At 45.6% G+C, this 18,629-nt stretch overlaps 1 protein-coding gene across 1 annotated transcript in view; it reads right to left on the bottom strand.

Moving 5' to 3' along the window:
- SERGEF (secretion regulating guanine nucleotide exchange factor) overlaps positions 1 to 14,217 on the bottom strand; it is a 218,494-nt gene extending 204,277 nt beyond the window's left edge. Inside the window, 5 exon segments of the mRNA XM_072725469.1 lie at positions 1,805 to 1,865; positions 6,643 to 6,737; positions 8,452 to 8,607; positions 10,343 to 10,478; positions 14,117 to 14,217. Coding sequence (XP_072581570.1) covers positions 1,805 to 1,865; positions 6,643 to 6,737; positions 8,452 to 8,607; positions 10,343 to 10,478; positions 14,117 to 14,176 — 508 coding nt within the window. The 5' untranslated portion in view covers positions 14,177 to 14,217.
- Positions 14,218 to 18,629: the final 4,412 nt, after the last annotated feature.

The following is an 18,629-nucleotide window of genomic DNA, read 5'->3' as shown; positions in this document are numbered from 1 at the left end:
AGCAATCATGCTCCTGGGCGTCTATCCCAGAGAAATGAAAATTTATGTTCACATAAAAAAAAAACTTGCCCACAAATGTTTATAGCTTTATTCTTAATAGCCAAAACCTGGAAACGACCAGATGTCTCTCAATGGGTGACTGGTTACACAAGCTGTGTTGTTTGTCGGCTGGACTGTGCCCCCCAAAATTCATATGTTAAACCCCTAACCTCCAGTGTGATTGCATTTGGAAAGAAGTCTGTAAGGAGCTAATAAAGGTTAAATGGGTCTTAAAAGTGAGGCCTTAATCTGATAGAACTGGTGTCTTTATAAAAAGAAGAAGAGAACCAGATGTCTCCCAGACTCCATGGGTGCACAGAGCAAAGGCCCTGTATCGACACAGCAAGAAGGCAGCCATCTACATGTCAGGAAGAGAGGACTCACCAGAGACCAACGCTCCTGGCATCTTAATCTTGGACTTCTAGCCTCTGTAACTGTTGAGAAAATTGTTTAAGCCACCCAGTTTGTAATATTTTGTTATGGGAGCCTGAGATGACTAATTCAATGGTACATCTATACTGTGGAATACTACTACTCAGCAATAAAAAGGTACAAATTATTAATACTCACAACTTGGATGACTCTCCAGGGAATCATGCTGAGCAAAAATAGTCAACCCCAAAAGGCTATATACTGTATGATACCATTATATAATGTTCTTGAAATGACACTATTGTTGGAGAACAGAAGAGCGGTTGCTAGGAGCTAAGAAGGGGTGGAAATAGCTAGGAAGTGAATGTATAAAAGGCATATAAAAGGGTGTATAAAAGTGGGTGCTATGAAAGAGCCACAGGTGAGATAGTTGTAGTGATGGAACTGTTCGAATCCTGACCGTATCAAGACTGGCTGGGCTGCTACACTAACTACAGTTTCACAAAACGTTACTATTGGGAGAAATTGGGAAAAGAATGCATGAGATCTATTTTATTTCTTACAACTGCATGTGAATCTACAATTATCTCAAAATAAAAAGTTTAAAAAATTGTTCAATATGTGAGCAACAGTAAGCCCCAGGTGACCATCGGTACAGAGCTGCACCAGACTCTTCCTTGTTTCTTCCACCCTCCCCACGCCATGACTGGACTCATCAATGCTTGGGCCTGAGCTGCAGCAGCCAGTTAGGGCTGCCCTTCACCCCACGAGAGTGGGAGCAGAAAGATGACAACCAAGGGAGAGGAAGAGGCCTCACTGCTCTTCTGCAAGCCACCACCTCTCTCCACGTGCCACCCACAACCTCATACACACAGTCAGCCCCGTGTCCATCACCACCCTCTCACGGTACAGGAGACGAGCTCATTTGAAGTTTTTAAATTAATAAACATTAAGATCCATTAGGAAAGCAGTGTAGTTCACAGCAAGGAATGTGAGCCTCGGAAACTAGACCATCCCAGACTCTGTTCCCAGCTTTACCTTTTACTATCCTATTCCCTGTGCAACCTCAGACAAGCATTTCAGTCTCCCTGGCCCTCGGTTTCTTCATATGTAAAAATGTAACTCACCTCACTGTGAGGTTGTCAGAATTAAATAAGGTATTGATTAAATCAGGAGAATCCAGCACCATGCCTACAATATGAGCAAGAAACCTTCATTTCCTTCTTCCCCACCTGCCAAAGGTTTCCCAAATGACTTTGGCCCTATATCCCCTCTTTTAATCAGAAATGCAGCACAGCAGGACCTTCTAAATTACTCCTCAAATTTTATTTCCTCTAAAGCTCTGTTTCTCCTTATTATGAGCCTATTGTGAAAATAAAAGCAAAATGATCACCTGTCGCAGCCAAAGCATGCCTCAGTCCAGCAGCAACGCAAACAACCCTCTCTCTCAGGAGCTGCCAAAACAAAGAAAAGGACTGAGATCTTAGAATCATCCACCTGCAAAATGGTATATACTTTATGCCCTGACACAATACAGCATGGCCTTCATTGCATGTCTGACTGGGTTTAGAGTCCACAACCCCCAACATTTCCATTCTTCAATACCTCTATATGTATCCCTAAAAGGAAAAAAATCTTTTAAAAATAAACATATTCAGGCACCTGGGTGGCTCAGTGGTTGAGTGTCTACCTTTGGCTCAGGTTGTGTGATCCTTGGGTTCCGGGATCGAGTCCCACATCAGGCTCCCCAGAAGGAGCCTGCTTCTCCCTCTGCCTACGTCTCTGCCTCTCTCTCATGAATAAATAAAGTCTTTAAAAATAAAAAATTAAAATAAATATATCACAATGTGTCTCAGGACTGCAAGGGACCTTCAAAGTCATTGGGTCCAGTGGTTGGCAAATGTTTCCTATAAAGACCAGACAGTAACTATTTTAGACTTTGCAGGCCATCTGGTTTGTGTCATCGTACTCTGTTCTGCCACTGTAACATAAAAGCAGCCACAGACAATACGTGAATGAATGGGCATGGCTGTGTTCCATCAAAACTTTATTTACTAAGGGTTCTAACTGGATGATCTTTGATCTAGTCCATGCCCCATCCAATGCCAGAACCCTGCCACAACATCCCAGTAAGTCATCATCCAACCCCTACCAAGCAGCTACTTCCACTGACATAGGCCCACTATCCCCAGATGCCTATTCCATCTTTGCACCATTTCATTTATCTCCTTAGGTGGAGCCAAACCTAGCTGCCTGTAGCTTCTCACAATGCTTCACAATATGTGAAGGCAGTTGTCATGTCCTTCCTCTCTAAGATGTCTCATGGTGGCTTTAAAACTAAGTCCTCAAATGCTTTGACACCCATCCCCACAAGATGTGGAGCCTAATTCCTCTCTGGCTGAATGTGAGCTGGACTAAGTGACTTCTTTCTAGTGACCAGGATAAAGAAGTGATGAGTGGCCTAGAGACAAGGTGATAAGAGGCACTGAGGCTTCCAGCTTGAGCTCACTCTCGAATCTCTCTTGGGGGAAGCCAGATGCCATGCCTGAACAATCCCATAGAAAGGCCCATGTGGCAAGAAATGGAAACCTCCTGCCAGATGAGCATGGAAGTAGATCTGCTAGCCCAGCCCAGAGCCATCAGCAGACTGCATGCAGTCCCAGCTAACATCTTGCCTGGAACCCCACGAGCCAGCTAATAAGCAGTTACCCTCAGAAACTGAGACAGTAAATGCTTATTGTTTAGAGTTCCTAATTTTTTTTTTCTTTTTAGAGACAGAGAGAGGAAGAGAGCATGCATGTGAGGGGGAGGGAGGGACAGAGGGAGAGGAAAAGAGAATCTCAAGCAGGCTTCATGCCCAGCACAGACTCCAATGCGGGTTCAATCTCACAACCCTGAGATCAGGACCTGAGCTGAAATCAAGAGTTGGACACTTAACTGACTGAGCCACCCAGGTGCCCCAAAAGTTGCTAATTTTTAGGGTAATTTATTACACACGGTAATAGATAACTATCACATATCTCTTCTCAAGGCCAAACATCTCCAGTGATCACATTGTTTCAAATTCCCTCCCCTTCTTGGTGTCTCCGGTCTAAGTGTGCTCTGGTGACTCAATCTCCCTCTTTTAAAGAGATTGTGTGTACATCAATCACAGCCCCCCGGGAGCCTCAGCACACGTGTTTATTTACAGATCCTCAGTGTCTTTCTAAACTTTAGGACCCTCAGGGGCAGGATCTGATTCTCCTTTATGCCCAAGACCTAAGCACTAAACCAATAGAACACAACATCCCAGATGCAGTCTGGTTAGCACAAAAAAGGACAGGACTCTGGCTTCCCTTCTTCTGGAGACTATACTTCTGTTAATGTAACCCACAATCACATTAGCTTTGGGGAAGATCAAATCTTACTACTAATACAATTTGAACATATTATCCTTTAAATTTTTTTCTTAAAAAAAAAAAACTAAAGGGTTTTACATGTAAATTCAATCTCTTCAATATCTTCATCTCACTTCCATTCTTTCCTCTCCATCCCCACTGCCACTGCTTTAGTCTGGATGAGAATTCACCTCTTATCTGGATTATTAGCAAGGGTGCCCTGTTCACTCCACCCGCCACATTACCCCTTCTGGCGCCTTCCTAACACGCTGTTCTTACAATCTGCCCTACAGTACCTCCCTGATTTTCCCCTCCCCACTGGCACTTCTACCATTTCCTTCTATTCCAATCATACTAAACTGCTCGCCATATCCAAAATCCTGATATTTTATGCATCTACACCTTTCCTTACAGTCCCTTCTATCTGGAATGTTCTTCTTTTATACCTACTCTATGCATCTTCTCTCAAGCCAGGTAAACTTCTATACTCAGCATAAGCCTGATCTCACTCCACCTCCCTCTAGAATGAGTTAAATATTCCCTCCTTTGAGGCTATCCCTGTATCTACCAGTTTTAACACGGCAATGCATTTAGGTGTTTCTATATCTAACACGTACCACTAAACTCTAAGACCCTCCAAGGCTAAGACTGGATTGCGCTCACCTCTTTCCCCACGGCCTAAACACATAGACAACGGTTGTTGTTACTAAATAAATGAATGAACTTCTATTATATTTCATTCTGGCACATTCCTCCCATTGCTGGAGAGGATACAAATGTTTTCACCTCCTGACTCTGTCATCCAACATATTTTAACTATTGTTCCCTTCTGTCTTCTTTACTCATGTGACCTCAGCTAAATTAATTATAACTTATGTAAGTTCTTAAAAAGCCATCTATTTGGCAACTGTAACACTTCCTACAACAGGGACCATAGAGTCTAGACTTCTGTGCATACCATGTGCTACAGACTGAATGTTTGTTTTCCCCTGAAATTCATATATTGAAACCTATTACCCAATGTGATAGTATTTGGAAATGAGGTCTTCTGGAGGTGATTAGGTCATGAGAATGGAACCCTCATGAAGGATTAATGCCCTTATAAAAGGGGCCTGAGAGAGCTCCTTCATTAAGCAAAATGAATGTCTATGAACAAGGAAGCAAGTCCTCACCAGACACCAAATCTGCCAGTGTCTTGATCTTGAACTTCCCAGCCTCCAGAAATATGAAAAATAAATGTTTGTTGTTGAAGCCACCCCAGTCTATGGTATTTTTGTTAAGCAGCCTAAACACACTAAAACAGGGACACCTGGGTGGCTCAGCAGTTGAACGTCTGCCTCTGGCTCAGAGTGTGATCCCGGAGTCCCACATCAGGTTCCCTGCATGGATCCTGCTTCTCCCTCTGCCTATGTCTCTGCCTCTCCCTCTCTCTGTGTGTGTGTCTCTCATGAATAAATAAATAAAATCTTTAAAAACACACACACACACACTAAAACACTATAGAGATCATGACCTCAAATAATACCCCACAGAGCAGCAATCATAATTCAGCAACATGACAGGAACAGACCAACCCCTCTCCATGAAAACAGATCTCCCACTCTGAGTCAGAGTTTAAGAAAATTAACTGGATGTGAGCAGCTGAGGTGGTGAAACTGATTTTTTTTTTTTGAAACTGATTTTTAGATCCCAGTATATTTCTTTTACAATTCCACAGTCCTATCACGACCATTTACCATATAAACTTCACGAAAATGTGTGTATTTTCAGTTTGAGGCAGTGGAAAGAGCTCTGAACTAGGGCCAGGAGTCCCGTCTAGCACCTGTGCTGTCCGGGCCGAAGCCACAAGCTACATGAGCTACTGAACAACCGAAATGTCACTAGATGACTCGGCTGAACTGAGATGCCCTCTGAGTAGAAAACCTACACCAGAGTTCAACTTGTATGGAATAGAGAACATAAAGTATCTCATTAGGAAATGTTAACATTAGTGACACATTAAATGAAATAATAATAGTTTGAATACATTGGATTAACTTAAAAGTCATTAAAATTAATTTTGCCTACGCACAAGGTGAATGAAACTTAAAAACATCATGTGAGATGAGAGAAGCCAGACACAAAAAGCCACATATTGTATGATTCCATTTATGTGAAATGCCCACAACAGGCAGATCCAGAGACAGATGACTGGTCATCAGGGGCCAGGCGAGGGCGGAAAAGGAAGTAATTGCCTTTGGGTACACAGTTTCTTTCCTGGTGATGAGAATGTTCTAAAATTAGATAATGCTGATGGCTGCACGTCTATGTGATATATGAAAAACCACTGAATTATACATTTTTAAAGGGTAAATTCTATGGCATGTGAATTACTTCTCAATAAACCTGTTATTTTAAAAATTAATTTCACATTTTTCTCTTTACTCTTTAAATAGTGCTATTAAAAAATTCTAAATTACGTGTGTGATTCCCATCACATTTTTATCAGGCACTCCTGCCCTACCGTTTGCTGAGCTTAGTGTCTTTAGGTGAGTCCCTTCTATCTGGACCTGTTTCTAACCTAGTTCCCATTATCCCTAATTTTAGAATTCTAAAATGTCATTAATGTCTTGGTAATATATATTACCTTCATTGTTTTATTTCACAAAAATTTATAACGTGTATAAGGACTAACTGAGGTTTTTCACTCATAACCTCCATCCCCCCAACTTAATTTTTCCCAGAAGAATCTTGATTTTTCAACTTAAATTCTGACTAGCCCATGGGTTTTTGGGGACCCAGCCAGTCTCCTAGTCTGGGGAGGGAAATGCTTTAATAGGACGTGGGTCAGCTACGTATTAGGTGCTGGCCTTACCTCAATGGCCTGGGGAACCACACATCTTCGAGGGCCTTGAGGAACTCCTAACTGGCCAAAGGAATTGGATCCACATGACAGAACTTGACCACTTTCTGCAAAATTCAAATGCGTAAGTCATAATCTAAGAAGTTATCTGTGACCAGTGGGTAAATGCTGACAGATGAGAAGAGCAAAGGGAATGAAAGGAGAAAGTGGGGCCTGTAATTCAGCACATTCAAACCACAGTCCCTGCTTTTATTATTCTTCGAGGAATAACAATACGAGGCACTGGGCTAGTTTTACAGATTCTCCAACACGCTACCTAATTAATGGCAGCTTATCTGTGTAGAACATGAGCCCACTCCCCGGGGGGCTGGGATGGGAAGATACTCCCTACTTTTCATATTTCCATGCATCATCATTTTCATTATTTTAACACTTCAGGCCTCTCTTCCTGCTCCTTCCTGTGCTCACTGCTTTCCAGGGGAAAAGGGATAACCTAATAAATTGATGAGTTTTGGAGAAGGAACAGGACATGTGTGGCTTGGCACCTTCCTCTCAGGTACTCTGGACTGATGCATAGTGAGTGTTTCCCCTACAGAAATAACCTAGTGCTTGCAGCATAAGTCTGGCTCAGAGGAGTGTTGTAGAACCACCTAGCCTGACCATTAACTCTGTCTTCCAACTTAGTCTTTATCAGTGAAAAGCCAATAGTGTGATCTCCAGCTGTCTGACGGCTCTCCACCTTTCCCACATTAGGTTCCAAAAGTGAACAGGAAACAGGGTGTTATCCACTGACACCCTAAAATCCCAACACAGTCCACGAAAAGCACTTCAGAAAGGACAGCTATTATTTAGTTATTACTACTAAATTCAGCTACTAAATTACACAGAACCCCTTAACAGAAGAGATGGTGATGCCTGAGCAGGGTTCTAAAGAAGGGATAAGAGTTCATCAGATAGACAAAAGGGGCTATACCAGAGAACAATGTTCTGCATGATATTTCTAGGAAGTCTGGGGAGCATGGAAAATAAAAGACAAGGTAACAAGAGGGATAGGTAGGGAACAATAACTGAAGCCATGTGCTAAAAGCTTGGGAATCTGAGCTTTGCACATGAGAATCCACAAGGGTGTGCTGGGGAAGGATATGGCCATAAGATGCCCTTGCCAGAGGTCTAAGTCAAAGAGGGAATCTAGTCAGAAACTATAGATGGTCTTTTCCATTGAGAATGGCAAGCTAGGCAGGGCAAAACTACTTCCAGGGAGAAGTCAGCTGACAAAAAGAAACTATTGCTAGCTGCTCCCAAGAGCAGTATCCTATTAACCCTTTGGCCATATCCCTCTGCATTCTGTTCTGCTATCTAGCTTTGCAGAGACCAAATAGTTCTGGCCAACCATATATTTTTTTTAAATCCTCCACTGGGGAAATTCTGCCACTACTGTTGTACGACCTCTGATTTCCTCATGCTTTCCCAACACATTCCTCCATGAGCAACCCCTTTAGCCAGTATGACTGACCAGCTAGCCCAGGCACACAGCTATCCTGAATTTCTGGGACAGGGGTAGCTACCAAAGGTGATCTAGTTTATTCCCCAGTCTCTGTGATTCGGCACATTCAAACCATAGTCAAATTTTGAGCTGGCAAAAATTTTCCATGTTCAAACTCTTCTTGCAAAAGGCACCTACAGACTTCCTTGACAACCAGAGAGAAATTTCTATGTGTGTTTACATATAAAGAGGCTTTCACTTAATCAGTATCACCACCATCAAGCTCTTCTCACCCAATGCCTTTGCGGTGATAAAGATTTACCCAGAAGTGAACTCACCTGTGAGAATAATGGTAAAATCCCAGCCACAGGCTACCTGTTGGATAGGACAGCCAAGGAGGGATCTGCAGGAGGTAAAATACAGAACATCCTCTGTGTGACCAAGTCCCAGTTGCCCATCTTTGTTCAAGCCACAAACAAAAAGGCTTCCTCCATCTGCAGAAAGCAAAGGCTTTGGTGACAGTGTACACAGAAGAAATTACAGCTGTCAAAGTGAGAAAAAAAGATTTCATTAATTAGCTGCAGTCACAAACCCAGCAAGTCTTCCCACTCATATTAACAAGCCACGGATGTTAATGCGCACTGGCCCAAGGTGCTCAAATCTAGTACCTACCTGGGACACTCCAAGTCCTAGATCAGTGGCCAATCACTAAATTGAGCATACACTATAACAAGAAAAGCTGACATTTATTTAGAATTTAGAATGTGCCAGGTATTGTAAAAGCTGTATCTGTGTGGCCGATTTATCCTTTAGGTACAGTGCCTATGGCCCACAATACTTTTAGGGGCCCACAAAAATGTTTTAATTTTACATTCTTTTAAAATAAGAAAAGTAATAAATGTGATAATAATGAACATACAATGCTAAATCTAGCCAGGGTTAGACTAATCTTTATATCAACACGGTTGTAAACAGAATTCTTAGTATTTCCTTACGGAGGAAGGGGTCGACAAAGGCAAAAGTGTCAAGGACTCATGACAGTCTTAATCCAACCTTGCCACTCACTGACTCTCTTCGTCCAGCATTATTTCCCCCATGGAGCAGAGGGGAAACTGGCACAGAGGAATTAATATGCTCAAGGCCACACAGCTAATAATAGAACCAGGATTTGAACCCAGGCAGTGGATTCCAGAACTCATGTTCTTAACCAAGATGCAATATGCCCTCTTTTGCAATATCATGGCACCTACAGTACGTGTTAAGTACTATCATAGATACTGCGAAGGAAATTAAGGAAAACACAAAGTTCTTGCTCTCAAGGAATATTCGATCAAATTGCAAAGACTTATAAACTCAAAAGTTAAATAGCAATATTGGTATAAAATGTCATATATTTGTTGCAACTCTGCCACTAATGTGTCTTGTAACCTTAAGCAGCCGGTTTTCTTCTCGGAGCCTCATTTGCATAAATGGGGGTGGGGAGCCTAGAAGATCTCTGAAGGCCTTTCAACTGCAACAACCTAGAATTCTCTAATGGTTACTTGGCTCTTTCACAAATATGTTTTCCTCTGAAAAACACAAAAGGCTGAAAAATGGCAACATAACACAATAGTGGGAAATGTCTAAATAAGAATGTCCAGGGACGCCTGGGTGGCTCGGTGTTTGAGCGTCTGCCTTTGGCTCAGGGCATGATCCCAGGGTCCTGGGATCAAGTCCCACATGCGGCTCCCCGCAGGGAGCTTGCTTCTCCCTCTGCCTGTGTCTCTGCCTCTCTCTGTGTGTCTCTCATGAATAAATAAATAAAATCTTTAAAAAAAAAAAAAGGGGGGGGGGGATCCTTGGGTGGCGCAGCAGTTTGGCGCCTGCATTTGGCCCAGGGCGCAATCCTGGAGACCCGGGATCAAATCCCACGTCAGGCTCCCAGTGCATGGAGCCTGCTTCTCCCTCTGCCTGTGTCTCTCCCTCTCTCTCTCTGTGACTATCAAGGAAGGAAGGAAGGAAGGAAGGAAGGAAGGAAGGAAGGAAGGAAGGAAGGAAGGAAAAGAAAAAAAAGAAAAGAAAGAAAGAAAGAAGAAAGAAAGAAAGAAAGAAAGAAAGAAAGAAAGAAAGAAAGAAAGAAAAGAAAGAAAAGAAAAGAAAAGAAAAGAAAAGAAAAGAAAAGAAAAGAAAAGAAAAGAAAAGAAAAGAAAAGAAAAGAAAAGAAAAACGTCTACACCAGAAGGATGTTACCTGTGACAACAGCAGAGTGGCCCCCTCCTCCCGTGATCCTCCTGATACACTCAGGTTTACAGAAGTCATCCAGTTGCTGGGGCAAAAGTACATCTTCCTTATGGCCAAGGCCAAGTTGCCCGTAGCTATTTGCACCCTAGGGATAAAATAAGGCAAGGATGAAAGAGTCCAGGAACCACAATTGTCGCCATGCATTCAGCTGTCCCTGTCCTTCTCATCCTGACATGCCTCTCAGAGCCTGTAACAGACGAGGTTTCATAAGCTCATTCTTAAGAGGTTTTTATATGCAACCCATACTTCGATGGGGGCTCCATCCCCAGAACATCACAATTTCCATGTGAGAAGAGCCCTTAGTATCCACTACTTATCCAAAGATACTCCTCCTCGCCTTCTCTTTCCAATGCCCTAGCCCACCTGTGTCACCTTTGGGAGACAGTATGGGAGTTCCTTCTGATAAAAGCTATTCTCTAGGGAGGCTAAGAAAAGAAATAAGGAGGGGAAATGGAAAGAAAGTGGGTGGGAAAGCCAATGGCCTTGTCCCTTCTCCTCCTGCTCTCATTGAGAAAACTGGCAATGACTTCTGTAATCAAAGTTGGCTGAGGGCCTTGTGCCTCCAGCTGGGCACCTCATTGTTATTTCATTGTGCAGCGAAGGAGGCTGGCAATGATCTCTGAGGGCCTTTTCAAGTACAGTGTTCTCTGACACTAAGATTCACGTGGTGAGATTCCTGTAAGGGAACAGATTTCCCCTTGGTGGGCAATATGTCCATCTTTGTTATTATGAAATAAAGGTCCAGAATCTCTAATCCAAAACCCTTGCAGCCAGATGTATTTCAGATTCAGAATTTTATAGGCTTCAGAAAAGTAATACCGTATATAAATCATATACACTGCTGCAAGGTTCAGGAGCAGCATCCCCAGAAGCAAAATGCTATTATTTCTGCAGTAAGAAGAACAAATACAGTAAGTGGGCAAAGACTATAAATAGCATTATGTCAGGGCAGCTTTGGGTTTTCAGAGGTTTTTTGTATTCAAAATCGAAGATAAAGAATTGTAGACCCACAGGGAATCTTTAGATATCAGAAATCTTTATAATTCCTCCAAGTATCTACTACTCCTGGCCGGTTCTTCCTAGAAATGAGTAGTAAAACCGTCCAACCGTGTTTGTTTTCTAAGGCACCTGAATGAGGAAAAATGATTTAAAAATAACTACCCCAAATCCATCCCTACATACAAATTTCTGCCTCTCTGGTCTATTTCACAGCTGTGCTGGGCTGCAAGGACTCCAAGCTGGAAGAACAAGCCACAGCAGAGGCACAGGTCCCAGAGGCCTTCAGGGGCAGTATTAGCTGCCAATTACTGAGGGCTTCGCCAAGGCATGGCATTCCAACAGAGGGGATGGACATTATCGCTCTCGTTTTACAGATGAAGAAACTAAGGCTCAGAGAGGTTAAGGAATTTCCCATAGTCACCTAGCTAGGAAGGCAATAAGTCAGATATGCCCTGCTCCTGTCACTATAGTATCCTGGGTCTCTAAGGATATATGGTGAACTTCAGTCCAGAGCTGACCCGGCAAGAGGCTAACTATATAACTGCATCTACAGTAACATCTTCATCATTTTATCCCCCTTTTTTTCTGCTTTTTCTTCATAGCGCTCCCTGACATGACATTTGCTTATTCTTCACCGTCTACCTCCCCTACTAAAAAGTAAACTCAATGAGGCAGGAACTTCGTTTTGTTCACTGCCATCTTCCCTGTATATGAAACTGTGCCGGCTCAGAGAAGGTGTATATATATTTTATAGTGAATCTCATGAATGAATATAAGATCTGATGAGGCCCTACCTAGGAAAGATGAAAGGAAAGATGTGCACACTGTGGGGTACACATGCACAGTGTGTCTCCGTCAGCCCTGAGGTCTCTGCGGCTGCCCCATTAGCAGGACTGCAGACTGCTGACCACAAAGTGAGAGAGATAGGGGCGCTTGGGGCTCAAGTTATGGCACTCAATTTCTGTAATGCAGCCAGAGGCCCAAAATCCAGGATAAAGCAAAACAAAGGAAAATTTAATACAATACATTACAGCTATATTTGCCTCCTTTCCTTACAAACCATTTAGACATATCACACACACACACTAAGGAGGTAAATTTCCCTGTTATGGACTGAAGTGTGCTCCTCTAAAATTAATTTGTTGAAGCCCCAGCCTCCAATACCTCAGAATGTGTCTGTATTTGGAGACAGGGCCTCTTAAAAGATAATTAAAGTTAAATGAGGTCATAAAGTTAGGGCTCTAATCCAACATAAGAAGAGACATGGGGATGCTCTCACACAGAGAAAAAAGCCACATGAGGACAGAGCGAGAAGGCAGCCATCTGCATGCAGGCCAAAGGAAGAGGCCTCAGAAGAAAGCTAACCTGCTGACACCTTGTTCTTCTGGCCTCCAGAACTGTAAGGAAATAAAATTCTATTTTTTAAGACCTCCTAGTCTGCGGTATATTTTTCTATGGCAGCCCTAGCAAACGAATACACTCCTCCTCCAGGCAGATTGTGTAGTAGGAAGACCATCAGGCCTCCGAGCTGTTGACAAGGCCATATCTGACATGCAGACCCCAGTCTCCCACCTGGGAAAAGCCAGAATCAGCAGGCACCCCAGGCACACATTCAATTCCCAAATCCACCCCCAGCTCAAGGGTCACCTGCAAGATGGTACTCAGACAGCCAGACGACCTCAGGCCACACCACCACCTTCCTCCTGCTCGTCTGTAGCCTTACATTCAACAAGTGCTGCCTGGTGCTGATAATCACCTTTTGTGACTAGTCAATACATGTTGCTATTAGTAATATAGGTATTATCGGTTTATTACATAGTAATACAGGTATTACACTGGGTCTTTTACTTTTGTGTTTTCCCCCAAAAGACCAGCACGTAGCTAGGCGCCCAAAAGGGTCTCATTCATTCATTCGTCAACAAATCCGTGCTAGGCACCATGAACAAGACAGGCACAATACCCTCCCTTAAGACGCTTACATTCTAGCCAAGGAGGTTGACAATTAATAAATTCTGCATTTCATTGCAGTTGTGATACGGGCGGTGAAGAACTACAAGGCACTCCGTCTGCTTAGGGCCACGCACCCGCCCGCCTGCAGAACACTCGTGGGCAGCGACCGGTCTCTCCCAGCCAGGACACACAGAGATGACCCCGTGTCTCAGGGCCTCGGGCCAGCCAAACCCCGGCGCAGACGCCCACGTCCCCACTACAGGCAAGATGCGGCCACGGGAGCGTATCAGCAAACATGCAGGATCTGCGCCTTGTGCACGGCCCGCCAGCACCGCAGGCCTCGCATCCCAGGGTGCTCCCGCCAGGCCGGGGTGCGGCTGGGGAGGGGCCAGCATCCTCCGGGCCACCGGGCGGGGAGCGGCACAGGTGGCCCCACCGGGCTCCGGGACCGGGCGAAGCCCCCACGCCGCCGCGCCCGGCGCTCTCCGGGCCTCAGGGTCTCCCGCGGAACCCGACGCTCCGCCCAGGAGGCAGATGCCTCCCGCCGCGCCGCAGCCCCCTGGGTCCGGACCCCGCCGGCCAGCAGGCCCCCCGGCACCGGGGGAGCCCCCCTCTCACCCTCGGCCGCGAAGGCCCCCGCCCACGGCCCTGCAGCCCGGAGCCCCGCGGGGAGCCCCGCCGCCCAGCCCGAGGCCGCCCACGCCGCGGCCGCCCGCCTGCAGCGCCCCCCGCGCCCCCTCAGCCCCAGGCCCGGCCGCGGGCGGAGTCACGTACCCAGGCGAGGAGCGCGGCCGCCGCGGGGGCCGCCTCGGAGGCGCTCGGCTCGCGCTCCATGTGGGGACGCTCCGGCGCTTCCGGGTGGGGTCGGGCCGGGGCCCGCGGGGCGGGGTTAGGGATCGGGCGGGCGGGCCCGGGGCGGAGCCTGCGGCGAAGCGGGGCCCGCGGGGCGGGGTTAGGGGCCCGGAGGGGCGGGTCCGGGGGCGGAGCCTGCGGCGAAGCGGGGCCCGCGGGGCGGGGTTAGGGACCCGGAGGGGCGGGTCCGGGGGCGGAGCCTGCGGCGAAGCGGGGCCCGCTGGGCGGGGTTAGGGACCCGGAGGGGCGGGCCCGGGGGGCGGAGCCTGCGGCGAAGCGGGGCCCGCGGGGCGGGGTTAGGGACCCGGGGGGGCGGAGCCTGCGGCGAAGGCGTGGCCCCTGTCGGGAGGGGTTAGTGATTGGTTGGAGCCGGTACGGGGGCGGGGCCGACGTGGAGCCGGGGGCGGGGTCTGTGACGGGGTGGAGCTGGCGCTGGGCGGGGTCTGCGTGAGGGCGGGGCCGACTCTGGGGTGCGGGCTGCTGGGGGCGGGGCCGGAGCAGGGGAGGGGTCTGTGTGGGGGCGGGGCCTGCAGGTGGCGGGGGCGGAGCAGGGGGAGGGCCAGCGGGCGCGGGCGCGGGTGTCTGGAGCCTCCTCTCTGTGCCGGGCTAGGGCGCCCTCTGAGCGTCCCCGCTTCCGCCCCCGCAGCCTTGCAGGGCCGGGTGCTCCTCCCTCCCGCGGCTCGCGCTATTTTTAGTAACGTACAAGTGCACTACGCTCCTTCGCGTTTTATCTCCTTGGAGTCCCTCTACTGCCGGGAGGGGCTGGCAGGGCGGAGATTGATTGAATCACCAGTTGTCGGGAGAGAAATTGAGGCTGAGAGCGGACGGGGTAGAAAGGGTCCTATCCCGGGTCTTAGCCGAGCTGCCCTTGTATCTGCTTTGTGGCGCCTTTGCAAACTCTGAGAAAGCTGGCTAAGCGAGTGTGCGGGAACTTGCTCCTCGGGACACTGAACCGAGGAGGCTGGTTCTCATGGATTCCTGCCAGGGTCAGCCTCCTAACCCTGGGCGCTCAGAGCACGGTCCTGCCCTGATTCTGATCTTCGGTACCGGGTAATTTTCACCCCACAAAGGTTTTCATTTAAAATGGCTTTTTTTTTTTTTTTTTTTAAGATTCCATTCATTCATTCATGAGACACGGTGGGGGAGGGGGCAGAGACACAGGCTCCCTGCACAGAGCCTGACGCGGGACTCGATCCCTTGACTCCAGGATCACGCCCTGGGCCAAAGGCAGGCGCTAAACCGCTGAGCCACCCAGGAATCCCCTAAAATGGCTTTTATCATGCACCCCCAAACGCTGCTGGTGAGAGCTAAGTAAGTACAATTTTCCTGAAGTAAAGTGTGGCAATGAGTATTAGGAACATGAAGATAGGTAAATAGATATTTACCCAGTAGATTCCACATCTGTTCATTTGTCACAAGAAAATAATCAGAGCCGTGCACAAAGACTTATACTGCAAAGTATTCATTATGGGATTGTGTGTGATAGGAAAGAACTTTATTCCCTGAGAGTCCAAAATGAAATTGCTTAAATTGTGGCATGGCCATACAGTGGAATACTAGGCTGCTATCTAAAAAATATGTTTTGGAAGATATTAAGTAAGGGAAGTGTGTATGACATAAAAGTGACTATTATAGTAATTTTCCACACGCAACACAAACACCTATACTCAGGGTGGTGGATTACAGCTGACTTTTATTTTCTTTCCGGTTCTTTCACTCCAACTATTCCTTGGTGTTTCTGCCTGTAAGACCACTTGAGGGCAGCACCTCACTTTTCCCTCTCCAGCCTGGGGCATCTTGAGGACATCCGTGGCCATGTTAAGAAAAATACAAACTTGTGGAAGAGGTGTCTAGAAACCAGGGTATGACTTCCAGTCTACAAAAAAGGGTTGGAGAGTCTGAGAGAATTCTTATAGGATATGGGGACCATTGTCAATGGGCTGTAAGCACCACCCATCTCATGTCTCAGGAAAGGCTTGCTGCTGGAGACCACTGAGAGAGCTTGGTATGTATGTATCTCTACAGACTGGGGCCTGAGCGGGCTGTTGATTCATCCTGAGAAATTCAATGGCTTTGTGGCCAGAGAGCTGAGCAAAGAAAGAGAGATCCATTTGGAGAGGTCTTTCATGCCCAGAGTATCTCCCACGCAGCAATTTGGCCAGAGGATGGCTTAGACCCTGTCGAGTAAAATTTCTGGAAGGGTGAAGTGACACCCCAATGGAGTTGACCACTATATTCCTAGAGTGAGGGAGAGGAATTCGACATCCCAGTCACATCAAGAGATCCCAAAAAATAAGAAGGTGGGAAGTTCCTCCAAAACACCCCCAGAGAATGAGTCAGCACTAAATACTCACCAAGTACAGAAAGCACTGATGCCAACTTACAACAGTATCAGACCAAACAGAACTTTCTACTCATTGTCTCTCCTCCCCACCACCGCTCCCAAACCATGGAGGAGCCAGAGGCATCCTAGTGAGTGGGCACAGAGGAACAAGAGAGAGAAAATTAGAAGGTAAGGGCTGAGAATGAGCAGAAAATTCAAGACCAGGACCTGAGATTACAGCCAAAGGGGCAAGGAGGAAATACCCAGAGTCAGTCTCAATAGAGAGAGAACCTGGAAGAGTACAGTTGCCCTCCAATTCTACCCCTTGGATGCACAAACATCTTTACTTCAGCTAACTTACAGTTATATTATTATATCTTTTAATACAATTTCTTGGAAGTGTTGAGTTGTTGCCACTACTTCAACTACGTACGTGCCACTATGTAGCTCTTCCCATTAGCAGCCTGTTTGAGTTGCAGCTCTTGAATGAGGCTAAACTATTTTATGCTATCACTTTTAGATGCCTTGTTTCCCAGTAAGAAGAAAATATAAAGTACTTTGGATCCATATAGACTCTATCTATGTGCCACACAAGTTAGGAAATGTTTTCCATTAGATTACCTTATTTTCTAGATGAAAAACTGAGGTTCAAAGAAGTTAAATAATTTACTCCAAAATCAGATTTCTGCCTTTGATAAAGATTAGCTAGCTGCAAACCAAACATCTCACAAAAACTAGAAAAGCCAGTGGATAGTATTTTAAAAATCTGTTTCAAGTCATTGGAGAACTATGAAAGTGGCCAGAACCTGAAGGGCCAAGAGATAGAAGCTGAGAGATTATATTTGGCACTGCTTTTCCACTTGAAGTATTTGCTAATTAGCAAGCAGTGGCTTGGAGGCTAAGAAACTCGGCAGAAATCTGCAGCTGAGAAACTGAGAAGCTGAACAGCTCTTTCAGTGATCATATAGGGGTGGAGAGAATGACAGAAAGAGGGGACAAAGGTAGGAATCCAGGGTCCCCAAGAAGAAGCCCCAGTACACACCCATAGGGAATCCTTTGGGATCCCTAAAGCACTGCACCCTGAGAATAGAGGTGAACTGGAAATAGAACAGCCCTCACAGACACTGATGCTCAGCTTCAAATTGGCCTAATCCCTAACTAGACTAAGATCTTCCCATGCCATCTTCATCCAGAAGCTATGGGTGATCCCAGATCAGGACAGTGATTATAGTAATGATTCTTTACATATGGACACATTTCTTTTTACAATGTCCTTTTGCAGCATAGTTCCTCCAATAACCCAATGAAATAGATTTAGCTCATTACAAAGATGAGGAACACAAGATTGAGACTTTATCAAAAATTCCAAAAGTAGTTACTAGGCCCCAGGTATGTTCAGCTTGCCTTATACCTCATATTCACAGGCTTTTCAAGAAATGTGAGAATGTTATAGATTTCTTAAACTTATAAAATTGCTAACATATATTTAAATAAGGTGGTTTTTTGTTTGTTTTTGTCTTTTGAAAAAGTGAGAGCAGGGGGTGGGCGGAGGGGCAGAGAGAATCTTAAGCAGACTCCATGCCCGGCTCAGGGCTGGATCTCACCACCCTGAGATCATGACCTGAGCCGAAATCAAGAGTCAGATGCTTAACTGACTAAGTCACCCAGGTGCTCCATAAATCAGTTTTTAACTTGTTTGGCCAAAAAAAATAAATGCCTGTTAAAAAGATGAATTTTGTGTTCATTTATCATCACCCAGTTGAATAAAAACTTACAAATCATAAATGTATATTACATAGTAAAAGACTAGACTGAAATGGACTATAGCATCTTTATTCATTTCCTAGACATTAATATATGAACTCTATTATGTGTGCCTTTAAAGAACTCCAGGATTTTTTCATTTTTCAATTTGGAAGCCAACTTAAAAATTAAGTACAGTTGTATACATTCTTGTGTGTCATTACTGTTATGTAACTGAATTACAAAATAGGCTGATTAAGAAATATAGGCATTCTGACAACCAGCTTTTGGAGCTTTCTTCAAAAAAGTCAGGAGAATACCATCTAAGTCTTAAGTAATAAGTCACTGATTAAGAATTATAAACCAAAC

Source organism: Vulpes vulpes, chromosome 11 (genome assembly GCF_048418805.1).
Source record: "Vulpes vulpes isolate BD-2025 chromosome 11, VulVul3, whole genome shotgun sequence".
Lineage (NCBI taxonomy): Eukaryota > Metazoa > Chordata > Mammalia > Carnivora > Canidae > Vulpes > Vulpes vulpes.
This window is presented reverse-complemented; position numbering and strand designations above follow the sequence as displayed.